This window comes from Copidosoma floridanum, unplaced genomic scaffold (assembly GCF_036245765.1).
Source record: "Copidosoma floridanum isolate Cflo_tuat_1 unplaced genomic scaffold, Cflo_Japanese_pri ptg000011l, whole genome shotgun sequence".
Taxonomy (NCBI): Eukaryota; Metazoa; Arthropoda; class Insecta; order Hymenoptera; family Encyrtidae; genus Copidosoma; species Copidosoma floridanum.
Window position 1 is genome coordinate 4,995,534 of NW_028321888.1, and position 19,888 is coordinate 5,015,421.

The 19,888-nt window shown below is 33.2% G+C and overlaps 1 protein-coding gene across 4 annotated transcripts in view; it reads left to right on the forward strand.

The window, feature by feature from the left end:
* lig (ubiquitin-associated protein-like lingerer) overlaps window positions 1–19,888 on the forward strand; it is a 543,185-nt gene that overhangs the window by 58,494 nt on the left and 464,803 nt on the right. For 3 of the 4 annotated variants that reach the window (XM_089590028.1, XM_089590031.1, XM_089590029.1), the window contains exon 2: window positions 9,196–9,350. The exons of the other annotated variant lie outside the window; for it this stretch is intronic. In XM_089590028.1, coding sequence (XP_089446154.1) covers window positions 9,240–9,350 — 111 coding nt within the window. In that variant the 5' untranslated portion in view covers window positions 9,196–9,239. The remainder of the gene's footprint in view (window positions 1–9,195; window positions 9,351–19,888) is intronic. 4 annotated transcript variants of the gene reach the window in all.

Here is a 19,888-nt window from a genome sequence, read left to right on the forward strand (position 1 = left end):
AAGCTTATTTGAATCCACAATAATCTAGGTAAGTAACAGTAGACCAAAATATATTTCAATTTAGTAGATCAATATTTAAGTAAATGATCTAAATTTTTAGTGTGACACCTAACTATTATCAAATAAATAAATGAATTGGTATGTCGCTCTTCCTCATGTAAATTTATACCCTTTCGAGATTACCTTCCATTATATACCATTGATATTTGTACAAGGCAGCAGTCAGACAAACTTAAAATACATGATGCGCGGGTCCTCTTACAGAATTATGGAATAAAAAATTTGCACGTACTTAAACTGCATTAGAAGTGGTCACGATACATAACTTTCGCAATGATATTATACCATAGTCATTTTATTAATCACGTTACAAGCAGCGTTACTTTCTTGTATGCATATATAACCTTATCAAGGTGATTTGCCCAATTAATTAACATTACTGTTTAAGTAGTGCTTTTACGTGTCCGAATACTGCCTCCATTCCAGTGGGTCCTTATCATAGGTGTCCGACTTCAGCGACAAACGACGTCAAGTTTTAAAACTAATTATTCAATAATTTTTTAGTAGAGGCAATAGCTTTTTTTTTTAATCAATACAAAAAAAGTTGTTTGATAGTAAAAAACTATTGTTTTGTTGTAAGAGTGTGATATTTCGTCTTAAACAAAAGCGATTACTTTTTTTCCTCAAAACTATCTAGATATACTCTACTTCGCCTTATGTATCATAAACATGTTTGGTTACATTGCTTTTTTTTTTTTTTTTTTTTTTTTTTTTTCTTTTTAATTCTTTCAAAACCAAACGTTTAATTTATAAATTATTTTTTTTCAACATAGATAAATACTTTATTTTTATTTTTGCAACTTGATAAAGCTACGTATGATTAGCCGTAAGAGAATACTGGTTTTCTTGAGTTCAAACCAATATTATCGACTTTGACCTTGAGATTTAATGATTGTTGGAGCAAATCCTGCAGCTATAAAGAATTGACTACAATATAAAATTAAAGGTGGTAAAGAAGGATTTCCAGTGTTTCAGTTTCTGCAGCTAATTTTTAAAGAATTTTCTTATTTGAGAAACTGGTGTTCTTATGTGATGTAGGTATAATACTTTTAACCGAACAAATATTTCAATTACCAAACATTTTAGAACACGCATTTAATAATATTTACTTTTCATAATAAAAACAAATACTTATTTGTCATTTGAAAATTTCTAATATCTATAAAATTAATAATTCAATAGTCTTGAAGAATAATACTTTGAATTACGGTTTTTTTTATAAATCCCAACCCCCTAACTTTTTTGATTGAACATATTTCTAATAACCATTTAATCTAAATCAAATGATTAAATTTTAAAAATCAATCTTAGCTTAAACGAATAAAACGACTTCGATTAGCCAGTGCTTGTTTACTTAATCTCATATGTACATTTAAATTTACCGCCTTTTGTCCCTCACAACCAATCAGATCACGGCGTATTCTGTCGACAGTCACGTGACACTTATTCTTTTAGGAGAGGATTAAATCCCCATCCTAAATAATCAAATAATCTTCTGGTAATTTTTTGTTATCGTTTTTTAATTCTATATTGTTAATTTTGTAAACACGCTCTCCATATCGTTTCAATCTAACGGAAGTCTACAAGTTCTATGACTTGACATACTATTTGGAAGTAATACTTATGCTATGACAGTCTAATTTTTAATATAAATAAATTTTTCTTGAATCTCTAAAACCATCGATGAAGAAAAATTCATAATTTTTTTCGCAAATTGTATAAAACATTTTTTTCGATCCTTACTTTAATTTATGTACAATGAGTCAAACAATTCTTTACTAAAACAAATTTTTCATCTATAAAACTTCTTGTATCTTTGATTCGTTATAGGTAAATTATAGTATGTTATGTACGAATTTGCAAAGGCTTCGACTTATGAACTAAGAGGTTTACGGCAGGAGCCGAAGGTGAGGGCTGTAACAAAGTTTGTACAGAAGCCTGTTTGAACGAGTTTCGTATACAATTTTTCCGCCTGAGAACCCAAAATCAAGCGGCGAAGGTGCTATTTTGAGGTTAGAAGGCGGAAAAAATATTTACATGATTTATCTTCTAATTGTGAAATTTAGTTAATATATCAAAGAGTTTGATTATCTCTACTATCAACAAAATCTTTTTTATTATTTTTTAAATTAATTTTGTATTTTATTACCTTGTATACTATCCAGATTTTAGAACCACGCAGAAAATTGACTTAATTCATTAGGAAACCTTAAAGAAATTGCTTTTTTCAAAGTATCAGTTTGAGAATTACGGTCGATTTAACCTGTTCCGATTGCAGTGTCTTAAAACGTCTGGTATTAAATTTCTTCATGTGTTTTAATTATGTAAATTGTTTTTTAAGGACGTCGCCTCGTTTACTCTATATAAAATAAGTTGATAAGAAACCCTTCATTATCCTTTGTAGATGTTTTGTTTAATCTACCTATTAAAATATTTTTTATTACATTTTCTCTTTTTTCCAAAATTTTTAGTTTGTTATTAATACTTTATTGATTCTGCAAAATGATCAGGTTTGTTTAATTACATCCAAGCTGTTGGTTGCGATTGATAATTTTACTCTCTTTCAAATATTTTTTTTATCGATTATAAGCTTAAGTACCCAGTAGTTTGACACCTTTGACAGTCGAAATTTTCTTTGCTGATTTATAAAAAACTAACAAAAAATGATGTTTGAAAAAACATTGCACTAATTGTTAAAAATTTTTTTTTATTTATTAGAAAAAAAATTGAAAATATCAGCTTAATAAACAAAGAAAAAAATTAATATCAAAGAAAAACCATCAAGACCCAGTATCTGGACACCAGTGTCCAGGTACTGGGACCAACATGAGACTTGGGACCAGTAGTTGGATACCCCAATGTTAATTAAATACAAAAGAGGTTAAGGTAGACCTAATTTCAAAATGCTTTTTTACATCTCTCAACTACTGAATGATTATAATCTTTTTTACTACATAGTATAGTTTCTGGTCATCATTCAACTTTATTTTAGTTTTTAACAGTAACATTAACATATTATATTTAGTAAGGTACATGTATCATTCGTTGGCCACCAAAAAGTGGTTCCAAAGTTTGGCCACTAACATAATTTTTTAATTCAAACAAATCGTCGTAGCTGTAAAAAAAATTCAAACTAAACTTTAGTTTAGGGTTTATTTAGGATTTATTCTAAAAAATCATTTTAGTAGTATCTTATTTTTAATAAGTTTAAAAGTAATTGAAATGAGACTTCGTACTCGTACTATGCTATGCATTACATTTCTCAGTCCATTGGTTTCAGAAAATCGTCACACTTTTTAAGCTTTTTAAAATTTTTTTTAGTATTATTATTATTATATGACGCACGTAAATGAAGCTAAAGCTGTGTTCAATTAAATTAAATGAGTAATTTATTATAAATTTGTAAGTTTTCATTCAATTTCACGGTGGCTATTCTTTGGTACACGTATCTCGTTGTTCGACTAATAACTGGCCGCTCTGACCATCTATTGGGTCGTGTCATAGTTAACGTAGCCAAACGATTAGCCAGTGTATAGCAAGCACTTGTAACGTGTATCGGATCGTGATTTTAGAGTGTTCTTTACCTTATTAAATACTGAATATGTAGTTTTTTAAGATATTTTATCATACTCGCAATAAATGTAAGTATAAATGGCGATACAATCTTTTCATAGTTCATGTATTTATTTTGGTCTTAGTTCAGTACTTACTTATAATTTGTTTATTTTAGTGTCACGTAAATTTGATAACCTGCAATTACAAAAAACAATTTTTTTCCAATATTAATCCAGTTGTTGTTGTTTATTGTGTATATGTAAGTATAATTATTTATGTATATAAATTGAGTATATTGTAAACACGTATTGAAATCACACACAAAATATATTTTTTTTTTCTTTTATTGAAAATGGACAACAAAATTAAGTCTACTGTGAAAAAAAAGACAAAAGCTTACAACTAAAAAGACATGTATAAAGCACTAAATGCCATTGAAAAGGGAATGACTAGTCTTGAAGCATTCAGTATGTTTAACATTCCAAGAAGTACTCTTCAAGTTGAATTTAATTATACTATCCCAGTTGAATGCAAGGGTGGACAAAGTACATATTTAACAACAGAGGAAGAGCAAATCAGAGTTGATTGGATTTTACACTGCTGTGAAAGAGGTTTTCCTGTGACGAAGTCTATTTCACTCGATGCTGTGCAAAATTCTGCGCAGCCCCATCGGACCACCACTTGCCCAAGAAATCGATGAAAAAAAAAAATTTATGATCAGATGACAGAGTTACAGGCACAAAAAAAATCAAGTTTGCAAATATCAAAAAGGAAAAACCATAAATTTTATTATTAAACATTTTTAAATAATTATGAAATTATTTTAGAAGATTTTCAAATGTCATTATTAAAATATTTAATAGATATATGTTATTAGATAATCTCATTCAGCCAAAGCATGTAACTCGTTAATTATTTGTAAGTACTTCTTATTAAAGTACGTTTCCGTAAAAATATGCTAAAAATAAAAATTTTATGATCGAATGTTTGTTCTACTGTTTATTCCATCAAGTACTATCCTCAGTAATTTGTTATTAATTTAATATCTTAGTATTACATAAATTCAGTACCGTAAAATTGATTGGCCAACTAATGGGTCTTGAAATTTGGGCCACAGGGACACATTATGTTTGGCTTGGCTAAAGTTTAAGTCATTTGACTTACTTGAACATAATATATTTATTAATTTTGGCATTTGTAAATAATATTTTTAAATATTTTCTTAGTTGTAATAGATTCTAGCAAAAATAAAATGAAAAAAAGTTATTAAAAAAAATAAAAAATTTCAATAATTTATGCGTATTTTTAGCACCAGCTCACTAAGGTAGCCAACGAATGGTACATTTACTTTAATAATCAATAGTTTTAAGTGTTTTTTACTGTCCAAGTACCAGGTATAGAAAAAATCTTATGTTATCTTATGTTATCGAATGGAAGCTATTCTTGGACAGAGTTATTTATATTTTTCGATGTGTTTAACTCTGATAAACATCAATAAAAATTATAATAATATATATTTTGCAACTTTAGTTATAAAATAACTTGAACGTTCTATGCACAACTATAAATTATAATTTTTAGCGATTTTTTCCGTGTCCAAGTACTGAGTATAGGAACACTTCTATTTTATTGAAGGGATCTATTATTGAACAGCAAACTTACATGCTTTCGCATTTAAAACATATTTTTTCACTTAAAAACGAAAAAGAGTTTTAAAGATATTTTTTTTTTATCTGGCATTATTATGCATTGATAGATTATAAATAAATTTGTTTTTCCTATTTGAAAACGTCTTCTATTCGAAAATGTTAATTATATTAGACCGTCCAAGTACTGGTGCTATTTTTATTTCTGTCCATTTACTGGGTACTTTACCTCAAGTTTTTGTTTGTTTCCGAGGCAGATCACTGAGTTAACAACTGTATGACCCTAGCATAGATTGGAAATGCTTGTTGTCTCCTAGCTACTTTCATCAGACCTACGTATCTAAGCATTAACATAACTACTTATTTTATTAAATGTTTCTATATAATACTATACTACTAAATATTACTATATATATATAATTCTTTAGATTAATGCACACCATTTAACGTTCATATAACATTTAACAAACACCATTGATGAATTCTCTCCCCTTGGTACAATTCTTATGAGGATCAGCGAACAGCTTTCGAATTCACGTACTGCTTTAAGCTGTAATACAGATGCTTAATTTGTCAATCTTCAAACGGACTACTTTGATTTCATTACGTTCTACTTAAAATGTACATGATTACAAATTTTTCTTTCTTACACATATTTATTTAACATCACCATTATTATTGTTTAATTTACTTCACTGATTTTGTAATTCGACTTATTACAATGAGCCTTCCTAATAGAGCAATACTCCTTCAGTTTGCATTATTGTATAATTAAGTGTCATTCAAATTTATGTATGCATTAGTATCATACCATTTAAAAACAAATAACAAATTAAGATTTCTTACACAGTGTATCAGCAATACTGTCAAAAAAAGCTTAGCCCAAAAACTTTATACTTATACATAAACTGGAATAAAAATAATAAAAATCAATTTATGATCTTACTCCCAGTTATATAAATGAATGAGTTTTAAATTTTCCTTATAAGGTAAAAGCACCAGTACGTGAACACTTTTTCCATAAAGTCTTTGTTTTCTCATTTTTATTGATTTTCTGATTTGCATAACAACAGAACAGTCATTGCGCCAGTAAGTTTATATTTTTTCCTTTAAAAAAAAACAAAAAAGTGTTTCTAGGTCATGTGTACAATTAATAAATTAATTTTAAAGTTTTTTTACCAATGACCCAGTAGATGAACAGCGTGTTCAGGTATTGGTAACGATACGTATTTTTGACCGAGTACTTGAACATCCCATGTTAATTAAATGGGAGAGAGGTTATGTTAGCTGCCTTCTACTGATTTCTATTTTTATTATGTATTGCAAATAACCAAATCGAAAAATTTCTTTCTAATTTCATTGGTAACATATTATGAAAACTATAACGACTGGCTTGACATACTATTATTATTGATTAACAGTGATTCCAATCGTTTTTATGTGTTCAAGTACTGGGCATAGGTAAAACCTAATGGTACCAGTACCTGAACAGTCTCACAAGCCACCTCATACAAGTTGCACGAATAAATAATTTTTTTCTCGTTGAGTATAAAGACTTACTGAAATATAAATTTTGTTTTATCTACAGAACGATCGAAGGATATCAGAAACATTTTTTTTTTTATCCACTTAAATTGAAAATAGTTTATTCAAGCTGTTCAATCTACTGGTGCAATTTTAGGAAGTGTTCACGTACTGGTGCTTTTACCTTAGTCCATCCTTTTGCGTCCGGAACAAAATGAAAAAAATGTATAAAAATTTTATATTAAGGGTTTATAGGGTCTGTAATGCCAATAAGATATTTTGGTAAAAAAAAAAATAATGAGTAAAAATAACAAAAATGACATTTCCATACACTTACAATGTTATATATATTTATATATATACATATAGAATTTACAAGAGAATTATATTTACTAACGTTTATTCATGTATGTATAAGTTCATTTTTTAAGTTTACATTTCGTAATTTTTAAATAAAACAATATGTATACCTGTATGTGTATGTGTAGGTGATGTGCGTGTGTGTGTGTGTGTGCTAACTAAAAATAAAATGAATAAAATGAAATGTATACATATGTGAATAAATGTACACAAATATTGTGATTATTGATTATAAAATTGTTTTCATTTACTTAGCTAATTGATCATATTTACTTTACCAGGATGGATATTTATATGTAAGTAAAATGTATAAATGTTTTTCTTTACACACATACGACACGCACACGTATGTACACATATGATGGTCCGTGAAGGTCAGTAGCGCCTTCGTCGGGTTGTCCGAAAGTGGTATTCGGGCCGGCCGGGGCGTGGTAAAAGAAAAAGAAAGAAAGAAACAAAAAAAAAATGGATGGGACAGTGGGGTGTCTGGTAGGTCTGTGGGGCGATAATAAAGACCAGTGATGTTTTTAGAAAAAAAAAAAAAAAGTATTTTTACATAGAATTACCGTCTGTTAAAAGAGTTATAAGTTTTTACCAGATGTGTATGTGTAAATGCATTGTTAACCTTAGATTTGAAGTAATTTTTAATGACATTCAAGCATATTTTTGTGAAGATTCTGCGTGATATGTATTTACGTTGTTGCAGCTTATATTAATTCGCTGCACAGTTTTCTATAACTAGAGTACGTACAACGCCACTTTTAGTTATTGTAACTACTTTTGTGCATGTGAACAATGTAAGATAGTAAAAGTAAAATAACATGATGCATTCATATTTTTCGAAAAAATTGTCTTTTTTGTCTTTCCTCACAGTAAAGTTTGTGATCCTGTGAAGAAAACGTGTGTTGATGCCAAATACTTTTTCCTTTGTAAGGTCACTTTTAAAAGTATTGACGCCCTGAAATTTTAATGTTTTCATGACAATAGTCTTTTTTATTGTCCACTTATTAGTTATTGTTTTGTGTATTACATAATCATAACCTTAAAAATTACATTGAGTTAAGGTGGCTCCAAGGGCCTCAATGTTAAAATTACAAATAACCCAACCGAGGTTAATAAAATTGAATTATATTCTTTGAATTCCCATCTTTCTATTCGTATAAAAAAAATTAAGGTTGACGATGAAAATCGTAAGAAATCATGCTTACAAAATCGTAGTTTTAAGACGGGTTGGATAGGAAATGCAAGCTTACGCTATATACAACCTACTGCTGCACTTATATAAATAACCCGTAAGATGTAAAAAATATACTATCTTGTATATATTATTACGTAGTTTTCGATGACATGAGAAAAGTGTCTTGTTATCGAACAAAATCTTTAAATAATCGGAGACTAAGTATACAGTTGCGAGTGCAAGTCAGCTCTCAGCTGTCTGCATTCTGCAGAGTACATATATATAGTTATAACTACAGCTGAGCAATGTTGCCACATTCTTGAACTTAGGAGCGTACCGTAACAGTTCATCAATTAGGGCACCATAAAACTTTTTTGTTTTTTTATATTAACTCACTAAAGTAACAGATAAAATGTAGGATATGGCTTACAACAGTCTCTACGATAATTTTATACCATATTTTAAAGAAAATAATGATTAATTTTTAGTCTCCCCATTTTGATACGGCACTAGGCGCTGGAGCCACCTTAATTTCAAAGCTATTTCATTGAATCAAAAAGCACTTTGCACAAAATATGGAGTTCTTTCTCTGTATTTCAAAAAGTGGCCCTGAATCTTGTCCATCTTTTGTTGTAGCAAGGCTACCACTGTAATTCGTCGTACAATTGAAAAAAATAGTTTTGTATTTTTTGTTTCATAAATCATTTATGCGTAAATTAAACTTGAATTTTAATGATTAGTCATGCGTTAATTATCGAGTTTTTTATCAATATGCGCGCAATCAAAAGTTTTTTATAAGAACTTCATAAAAATTTAAACAATCCAAACGTATTTCAAAGTTGAGTTCGAAAATTTCATAGATTTATGTTTCAGGTTGTAAATATTCTTGTAAATAAAATAAGAAATTTGATTCAAATATGAGTACTACAAGTAAATCTGTACCTACAAGCAAAAATATAAAGACCAAAGTGGCACATGGCAAAATAGATCATAAATCTTCGGAGTGTCTAAAGTCTGACAAATTACAGGTAACTCATAATGTATATATTGATAAACACATAAATGTATGTAAGTGGTAATAAACCTTTGTTTCCTTACGATTACAATGCATTATCCAATGTTAATCATGAAAAAATGATTTTCTTTTATACTTATAATATCTTGCTATTTATTACTAGTTTCAACTTTTCCTTACTTTCCGCTACGTGTACATTTTGTCCTGCCCATCAATAAAAAGAACTTACAGTTTCAAAAAAAGTAAATTTTTCTTATTTCATACCCACATTTTTTTAAAATAAAACTTTTAGAGGAGATATACATAGAAAACTAATTTGTAAAAAGAGCAAGCGAGCGAATAAGCGAACATTGATGGAGATATACACAGCAACGCCTAGCCCTGTTCTATTCTCTTTAGTACGGATTTTCATACACAGTGTAGTACGAACCTCCTTATTTCATCAGCTCTGATTGTCGAACCCCAGTATTTATAAATATAGATTTTTTTCTTGTTTAAGTGAATTATCAAATGTACGTAACGGACGTATACGGCTGTTTACTGCGTTTACTCTCTCTCTCTCTCACACAAGTCCACAGTGCAGCTGTTTATCCATTTTCCTGCACTGTCAATTGTAAGTGCCGCTGCTGCAAGCAATCGATAATTGTAACGTAGTTGCAAAAGGACTTTGAACAGCCCCCTTCTGTAGCTTAGGTACGATTTCACAAAAGGTGTTAACTGTATCTCTGGCGATTTCTCTTTCTCTATATCTCTCTGTCTCTCTTTCTCTCACTCTCTCTCTCTCTCTCTCTCTCTCTCTCTTTCGCAGATTCATTGCTAATGTTCACTTTACTACAAAGATCCTGGTTTTTTGGCCTAGCTTACTTACACCTTCGTGGAGTTTTTATCAGGTACACCACTGCTTAGAGCCTGGGCGGTGCCCCACCTATCTTTCTGACATCCTTGACGTCCTGGTGCTTGGAGAAAAAGCCTCTTTATTTACATTGTACTGCTTTAACCTTGCTGAAGTTAAATGCTGTTTGAATCCTTGACCCGATGCAATATTTCGTTGGCTGCTCTATGTTGCTGCTTTGGCTGCTGGCTTGTGATAGCTGTGCTGCTGGCTTGTGATGGCTGTACTGCTGGTGACCGTGACCTGGTGAGTGTTCTCTGAGAGTACACCTTGGTAATTTGCTGGCTTCGTAGATAAGTGAATCATCTGCTGGGTGACTCTCACATGTCTATAATTGATAATGGCGTCATCTTGCGAGGTTATTATGAGTAGATATACTTACGTCCCATCGGTACCTTGTTTCTACGGGATACTACTTACTTATATTGTAGTGCTACGCGTAAACTACACTGACATTTAGATCTAAGCTTGTTGTGTCTGTTAGTTTTATATGAATTTACATGTATACCTTGTAAATTTCAGTAGCGTTATGGTATTTTTCTTTGGAGCGTTTTGTTACACTGTTACACAACAAGCAGCTTGTAACGCTTTATACGATACCCGTGTACCTGCATCTTTTTATTTGGCGTTACTATGGTTGGTTTAACTCGCGCACTGACATTTCGTTACCGGTTCTACAGTAGTTGGTCTGTTCTATTTTTAATGTTAATGAGTTATTGTATTTAGATTAACTGTTTGACTTAATGAACGACCCCCAGTGGAGCTGCCATAAGTGCTTGATACCTTTGGTACACCGGGATAGATGTTCTCCAACTTATAAAAAGACCTTTTACAAGGGCTGTATCTTACTATATTTAACCCAAAAGACAAGTGGTAGTTGTTGAACTTGAGCTTTCAGCGATACTGTTCGATATTCTAAAGAGTTGCTACTGCGTGGATCATCGCAACTTTAAGTGGAAACGCGGGCACGGTTGATTAGTGGTGTTTGCGGAGTTAACGTGATTGGTGCAGTTAGGTTAACCTCATTTTTCATCAATATGAAAGATTGTATAATTATTTTTATTCCCACAATTACTATAGAAGAATAATGTACTTACTATTAAAATCAAATATGAGCGCCAGTAAATTCCATGTACTCCTCGTGAGTGGGAAAGAGACGGAGCATGAGAGCCGCGGCCAGCAGCGGCCGACCGTAAGGATGCACACGCTTGATTGTAAATTAAAAATGAAGGGTTTGCAATAAAATAACATCCGGAAACGCCTTAGGATTTTGTCAAGAGATGTTTGAAGAATATTTGAGAACTTTGGCAACATCAAAATTTTTAATTTTTATTGTTGTTTTTCATACTTGAAAGTGGCGATTTTCACGGTTTTTTAAACTTTGTACAATTAATATCTCAAAAAGTATTGATTTTAGAGAAAATTTGCAAGACATCTTTTTTGTTTAGAATTGTCCAAAAGAGCTAAAAAAATTTTTTCCAGGGCAAAATAAACAATATTTTTAATTTGTTTAAAAAATTTTGTTTAAACATTTTTCCTACAACTTTGAAGCCTGGCAGCATGCAAATTCGTTTTTAGGTGATCATTTTGCGTAAAATCATGCTAAAAAATCCTATCCAAATAATTTCTCCCACGAATTCCAGATTACGACCCGGGCTATGTGAAAAGTAGTGAAGTCAAGATGATTCCAGTTACTAATCATCGGTACAGTTTTATTATGGCAAAAGCTATCTTGGGTTAAAAAACTTATTTTTTACTTTTACTTTGAGAAGTCGAGAATATTTCAATTTAAACTGTAGAATTTTTTGTAGCAATCTTTGTTGTGGAATTGTTGGAAAAGACAGCTGCATTGAAGCAGCTAGATTAAAGCGAATTTTAACCATCGACAATTTAGAATCTTCATTCTAGAAAATATACGTTTGGTCATGTATGCGATATCGATTACTTGATTCCCCTGACAGGGATAGCAGGAAAATCTACCTTGCTTTCTTTCACTTTGTCATCCTCTACGTAGCTATTTTTATAAGCCTTTTCAGCCTTCAAGTGCTTAAACATCAAATTGTAATGTTTTTTAAAAATAAATTTCCCTTTTCAACGAGATCTTTCTGAAGCCATCATGTTGAACTTTTGTTCTGCTTTTTGCTTCGACTACCAACAGACGACTGTCTACTGCAGAGTGCAGGTGACAACAAACCAAAAGTAATTATGTACTATTAGTTACGTACCAACTTATGTATATAAATAAAATTTTTGGCAATCATGTACATGTATTTCATATCATTTGTACCATAAATATTATTTGATTTTAAGTTGGAAGCCATGATTTTTCTATTTGCTTAGGCATATGACACCCCTTAATCCCTCACCCCCCCGCGCAAGAAACGACCAAATCTACTTAAATATAGCATTTGTCATACAAACTACATGTCTTTGATAAAATAAACTGTATTTTAAGTCCAGTCTATGTTTCTCTCTCTCTCTCTCTCTCTCTCTCTCTTTTGTTTATCTGCTGCACTCAAGCATTTATTATTTCTTTTATTTTTATTCACATCTTATTTGAGTCATATGTATACTTCTTTTTCTTTTCCTTTTAAATTACTTACAAGCACTAAAGAGATGTGCAGCTTGAACCTTAAAAAATTTTTTTTCAAGCGGGCCTGCGTGCCGACTATTTCCGCTTCTGGTAAGTCAATGTATAAAGCTTCGGCTATCAGGGACCCCGAGTCCTCAGCTTTAATAAATTACTCTTACTGTCTTACTCTCACTTGACCGGTTAATAGTATTGTTACGGCAGCATTGGCATTTAAAGTAAGAATTTAAATAAATAGCCATACTACACATCCTTACACATACATAAATATTCTAAATTTCAGTTATCAGTGAAAGAAAACCACACAAAGTTGTGTGTAACTTTATAGACATATGTATGCGTATGTTTATACGTACCTCATTAAACTTATTCGGGATGGGAGAATGTGGAGTTTTTTGTCATAGGCCCTATTTTCAGAAATCATGTTTAGATCCCTATAAAGTCCTACACTGAAATAATTTTGGTGATGCAGTAGCTCCAAAAAAAGCCGTAGCTCAACTCTCTTATCACTTAAAACACGTACTCTTAATACTTAACCAACTTGAGAAAGTTATTCTCCATTCTCGAAAGAAAGGAATTCCTCTCAAAAAGGCTAAATCGTTTCTCACTTTTAGGGTCATACTGTTTGTGTTTTATTATAAAAATATGTAGTGCATTCATTAATTACTCATTACCCTTGATGATGTATTTCTTATTATGATACTAGGGGCCCCATCTCAGCTCAGTAAAGTAGAATTTTTTTTTTCAAAAAGTTCTGTGCATTTGTTACACCGTTCTTACGCTTGACTCGGCTTAGTTGACAGAAATCGTGGAGCTTGGGTATGTGTACCCAAAGTAGCTGGACTCTTATCCTCGGTGTTTTATATTCTGTGTACAGAAAGCGTGCTAGGTGGAGATAAATTTCTAGTCCCAAAATGCCTTTTCTTCGGGTAGTTTTTCAAATGACCAACCACTCACCGTCGGTCAGCGATCCTGATAAATATTATTTCCATGGGTATGCCGTTGAAACGAACCACTGAGGAGGACACTGATGATATGTTTAGCAGATGTGGCTGCCCGAACTCCTTAGGGTTGTTTTCCCTAGCTTTCTGTTGTAGCATCTTGTTCATGGGGATAACAGCCATGATGCCCTTAAGCGTTAAAGCGTTGATAGATACTTTTTAAGTGTTGTCAGTAGCCGAGATACCTAGCTGCACGAAGAACACCTCAGTTTTTGAAGTACTACCAGTGGACGATATGGTAATCGACATTTCACTCGGAAGTATTATCTCCAAACTTACTTACTTTGATCAAGGTGGCTTCAATTTACTTTGACGCTATCTGGTAGATCCTACTGAACTAAAGCGCAAAGCTAGCGTTCTTTGTAAAACTTTTTTGTGGTTAGCAAGTACAACATTTTTTGGGACTGTGCTTTCTAGATTAGTCAGATAAGATACTGTCAATGATAAGTATTAGTGAACTTATGGTTTATCGTATAGTTCTGCCTGTAGATTGACAGATGCCAACACTCATATTTAATGAAGCGTCCAGGTAGGTACTTGTAACCTCTTCCATGTCTACGACTGCACCAAAGTTTATTTTACATATTTTTACCTTCTAAATGAAATTCTTTCAAGTGTAAGTTGAAGTCAAATGTTATGAACGATTTACATGAATAAATAAAAAATGTTTGGCTAAAAAAAATAATTCCAGGTTAGTTGCCTCTTCCTTGAAAAAACATTTTGCAAAATAATATTAAAAAGGTTAAAAAATCGTAGAACTATACAAATTCTAAGTACGCGTTGATTAATCGACGCAAATCTCGAAGTATTGATTTTATCGACATTTCTCTTACATGACGAGTTTTGCCTAGGTAACGATTTTTTAAATTAAATCTACTAGTTTGAAGAGAAATTGTTATATGTAGCAATTGGAAAACAATGGCATCTTGACAAAATCTTGAACCGGGATCTCTTTCTCGCTGAAAAAGCGCGTTACCAATGTCGCTACTGAAGTCTCAACTCCTATTTTTCAATTGTTACATTTAGCCTTTCTGTTATTTTTGAGTCATGCAAGCTCATGGTATGTACAAAAATATTATATATTAATCTCATCATAGATGGTTAAGTATTAGTGCGGGTAATTGAATTTATCGACATTTCCCATCCGCGACTAGCTTTCCTGATTATTTATTTTTTACTTATAACGACTAAAAATTAGGCCTGGTCGGGGTAGCACATTTTTTTAAATTGCTTCGTATAGCAGTATTTCAAAAATTAGTAATTTTAACTTATAAAATGAGTTTTTTAGTCAAAACTCGTCATAGATAGGGAATATCGTTAACTTTAATTTCCTGCATTATAACTTACCCATCCATGAATTGGATAAATTTGTAATATCTGTGTATCTTACATATTTTAGAAGTAATACTTTTATAGGTGTGTAATGCACGGGAGTTAATCAACGATAAAAATTTTTTTTTGAAAAATATGTGGCGAAAGTAAAGTTTTATTTTCACGTCTGGTCCAGAGACTCAAAGAAAAGGAAAAAAGTAAATTTGTAGCGTGACAAATCCCAGCATATTGGAGAATTACCGGTTGATGGACGTAGGCGTCGACCACAGGCACTGGCCATCTGTAGTCCTATAGATCGCATTACCGTGTGTGTGAAACCGGGGTCGTACAACGCTCGGTGTTTAAAGCCTTGAACTTCGAGTTGTACTCACCACCGGCGGCCATCCTCCCTCTTATCATTCACTGGGGATTTACTTCTCGGTAGCATAGGGTCCTGTGAGGGTTTCGTTAGGGAAGGGGGCGTAATACCCTCGTTTACGCCCACCTTGCTTTGTTTTCCTTTTTGTGAGCATATCTGTTGGTCAGATGACCAACCTTGTCGCAGGCGTAGCATCGTCTGTTGAAAGGTTGTGGGGATTTTCCTCTGTTTTCGGATTTTCCAGACTTGTTCCTTTTGGGTGATCCGGATCGGGAATAGTTCGATGATGAAGAGAATTAGCGCCCTCCCCCCTTTTTTGAGGCATGGGGTGGACCGTTGTTATTCCCCTGTGGGTGGGAATTCTGCCTGCACGTTGAGGTTTTGTTGGATGGTAAGTCCCACTTGGTTGGGGATCTCTCCCCGTATATCATGTCAATTAGCAATTTGCATACATCTTTGGTCACGCGTGGTTTCTCCCTTTCTTATTTGATCAATTCTTCCCAAATCTCCATCTCCGTATTGTTCACGAACACGAGGCCGGCCAGTCGTGATTAGTTGACCTCCGTCTCCGGTTTTACTTTGGGGATTTCAGTTACCTTTTCGAGAAATTTCTCTTGGGTCTTGATAAGCTGTGAAAACATGAGCATCACCTGATCATCCGGTTTCGGATTGCTAATCCCGGCGATCTTGGGCTGTCTTTTTGTTTCCTTGTGTGCCTTTGTTGGTTTGATGGCTGTTTCCGGAAAGAGAAAGCTTTCTGGTGGGGGAGGTTCCCGGAATGTTATTTGTAGGTGCATTACCCGTTTGGTCTCCATTGCCTTCTGTAGGAGGTCGTTCAGTTGTCCGATTTCTCCTCGTTTAACCATTACCTGTAGTTCTGGCCTCATATTTCGGTAATGTAGGTCCAGCTGATTCTGTTCTGGCCATGGAAGTTCAATCCTCCTTACGATGGATTTTATTTGCGCTAGGTAATCCCGCACTGGTTTGCCTCAGTATTGTCGTTAGTGTCTGTAGCTGAATTTGTAAATTCGAGACTTGATCTTTCAACCACTTGTTTTCTTCTGCAAGTGATTTTACCAGGTCATTTATGAGTATAGTGTCGTTCTCCTTTATGAACGGGTTTGGTCTATTTATCGGTTCCTCGGTTTGTATTTCTCCAAGGCAGGTTATTTTTAGCCTTTCTTGGATTGCTTTATTGTTTTTTACAAAGCTCAACGGGTGAGGGTCTTGTTATTTTGCCTCATCCTCGGCATCTCCTATAAGTTGTATGCAAGATCCCTCGATAAAATCAGCCCTTGCTTTGACCCGTTGAATAATTATTTTATGTGGATGCCCTTCTGCTTGAATAAAATTTGTTGGATCGTAGCTCCCTAGCATCCACGTAAATAAACGTTCCGTGGTTATTTTCTTGTCGCTAGTCCAAGTTAGCTGAAGCATTCCGAATATATCCTTGCATTCTTTTTGCTTGGATAAATTGTTACAAAATTTCTCAACCAAATCTTCTTGTTCTTGTGATAGTGATTCCATTTTGCTCGCAGTGTCTAGTTAAATTTTTGTGTACAGCAAAACGTTAGTGACTGTGCCTGTTTACGCTGGAGACTAGCTTGGGGTAGACGCTGCTGTGAAGGTGAGCCTTGCGTCCAGACGTTAGCTGGACGCAATGGAACACCTACTTTATTGCGCTAAAGTGCCACACAAAAGGGAATAAATGGAGCAATTTTCCCTTTTTGTTAATCTAACTAAAACCTTTAGTGTTATCAAAAACAACAAAGAATTTTCGCAAATGTAACTCGTATCTAGAAAAAGAAAAGAAAATAAAAAGAAACACAGCCACGTCCACTAATTGTATTAGTGTTTGTGTAGTACAATTTTTAATTATACACTTGTCTTTGTGTGTCTAGACAAACACAGTCACTCAACTTATAGTGCTCGTAGCACTTACGAGTCGAGAGCGACGGTTTTACATTCGGTATTTGAAAGCACTGTTCTTGTCTCTCTCGTACTCGTGTACAAAATTTTCGGGCTCTAAAATTCGACCAAAAGCCCAAAATGTAGCACATAAACACGCGTGACTTGTTTACGTGCTCGACCTTTCCGTGTCTGCCCGCGTACCTATACGCCTAAATTTCTGTACGTATAGTTTTTACTATTGACGTTACCAACGTACAGCTACCGTGGATTTTTCATCGAGCGCCATGTTACGGAGTGCGTGGGAGGAATATATTACCAGGAACAGGACGTGACATCACGCCCTGCCAAGTTATATCTCAATCGGGCTGCTAGGCCCGAAAACCCTCGTCGACACTTCTCGTTAAATTTGTAGGTCAATGTACCTGCTTTCTCGCTTCCGTCCATGTATCAATATACTCAAGCGTCTCGGGATCGCGTCGACGATCCCACAGAGCCTGTACATCTAGAACGGGAGGCCACACTAGAAGTCTAATGACATGCACAGGTACGGGACACGGGATTCTCGGATGGGATGTAATACACACATATACAAGCTAAATAATTCGGCACACAAACTCTTGCAGTTTCAATAGAAAATAGAAAATATATTGTAAAGAAGAAAATACAAGTAGTTGTCTAAATTTACGCGGGTGTGTATTTACCGCAACGGAAACTCACCTGAACATTAACAACAAGTTGAGACCGCTGTCTCTCTCGCACAAGTTACTCCCTATACGATGAGCAGACCTCTCGAGTCGAAGGAACCGAACGCGCGCAAAAACACTCGCCTCAACTTACGTGCTTTTCATAGCGATATCAGGTGTAATTGATTCATGGATTTCTTGATCCTATGAGAGGAGCTGGTGGGCGTCCCCACCAGCCAAACTCCTTGGACTCGACCTGGTATTCGCCGCCTAAATCTACCGGGTACTCGGGTGGCGTCGATCTTGAGTCTCTCTCTCGCGTTCGGCTACCGTTCTACCTCTGTTTTTCGCGCGCACTCACTTCGCGTTAAGTTCTGCCTCGTACCAGTTCCCAAGCTAGTCTGCCTCTTCACTATCCTCTCCGTCACTTCGCTCCTCTTCTCCTGTCTCCCCTCCCCGCTCCCGCGAACCCCTCGCGGCCGTGACAGTACATAATTAAATGATTTTTTTTTTTTAATTTTAAACACATTTTTTTTTGTAATAATATTTCCATGTATTAATAAATGTTCATTTTATTATATTGCTAATTTTATGATGAATAAATGAATAATTATTTATACAATCAACTCGTTTTTTTATTAAACTTTTTCCAGCATTTTACATTTCATTTTTCTTCCACTAATGACTTTGTCATATAAAATTTGATGAATATATTAATTTTTTTTAATTGCATCTTATTCTTTTACAACTTTTTCATTCGCGACTGGGATGAATTTTTGGGTTAAAAACGTTCATCACAATTAATGGAAAGAAAATTCACAGTGGTAAGAGATGCCCTAATATGCAATTATTTTGCTAATATAAATAAACTTTAACACATGCTTTTCCGCATACTTGGGCTCTTTTTTCTTATTTCATTAGAGAACTAACATGTGGATTTGGAAATTTAATGTGTTTATCTAATAGTATCTAACTATAAAAAAAAATTAGATTTCTATGGATTATTTTCTTATAAATCAAATTTGACACAGTTTTTTATAAGGTTACGTGTTCAATTAAATTTTTTTCAAAGTAGGCATAGGAAAAATAGTACAGTTGATTTTACTTTTAATCATTTCTCATGCATAAATTATATTTATGCTTGCAATATATTTTATAGACACTATGTTACTTACCCGCGTTATGTAATTAAATCAACATTTAATAATAATAATGGTTTTTCATTTTTTTTAACCTTTTTTTTGAATCTACATATCGTGGGTGTTACATACGCAAAAGAAAGTGAGTGTGTCGGTGCATAAGATCGGTAAGAGTGTGGCGTTAGGGATGTTATCAACGTTAAAAGTTGTTTTGAGTACGTTATGCTGTATTGTTTTTTATTTTTTAAATACTATAATATTAATTCAAACCTCATCTAATTACCGAATATCCTTATTCTAAGGACAATCGCATTACCTGTGATACATTGTGGTAGGTTATTCAATTAATTGTTTCGTAAAAAATATTTCTGCATTTATATATCATCAACTAGAAAAGTATAACTACATACTTGGGTATCGAAGCACCCACTGATCTATATTATTTTTAGTTTCTAAGTCATTATCTAAGTGTTTTATTGTATAAGTCCCAGGCTTGACACAGAGCTAGAAAAATTGTTATTCACAATTTATAAAAAAAGAAAAAAAGTTATACTTCTAATCCAAAAAATGTTCGTAGGTTATTTAGCTTACTTTGATCAACGAAGTATCTTGAAATTTTCTTATAAAATCCTTAGATTTTACAGG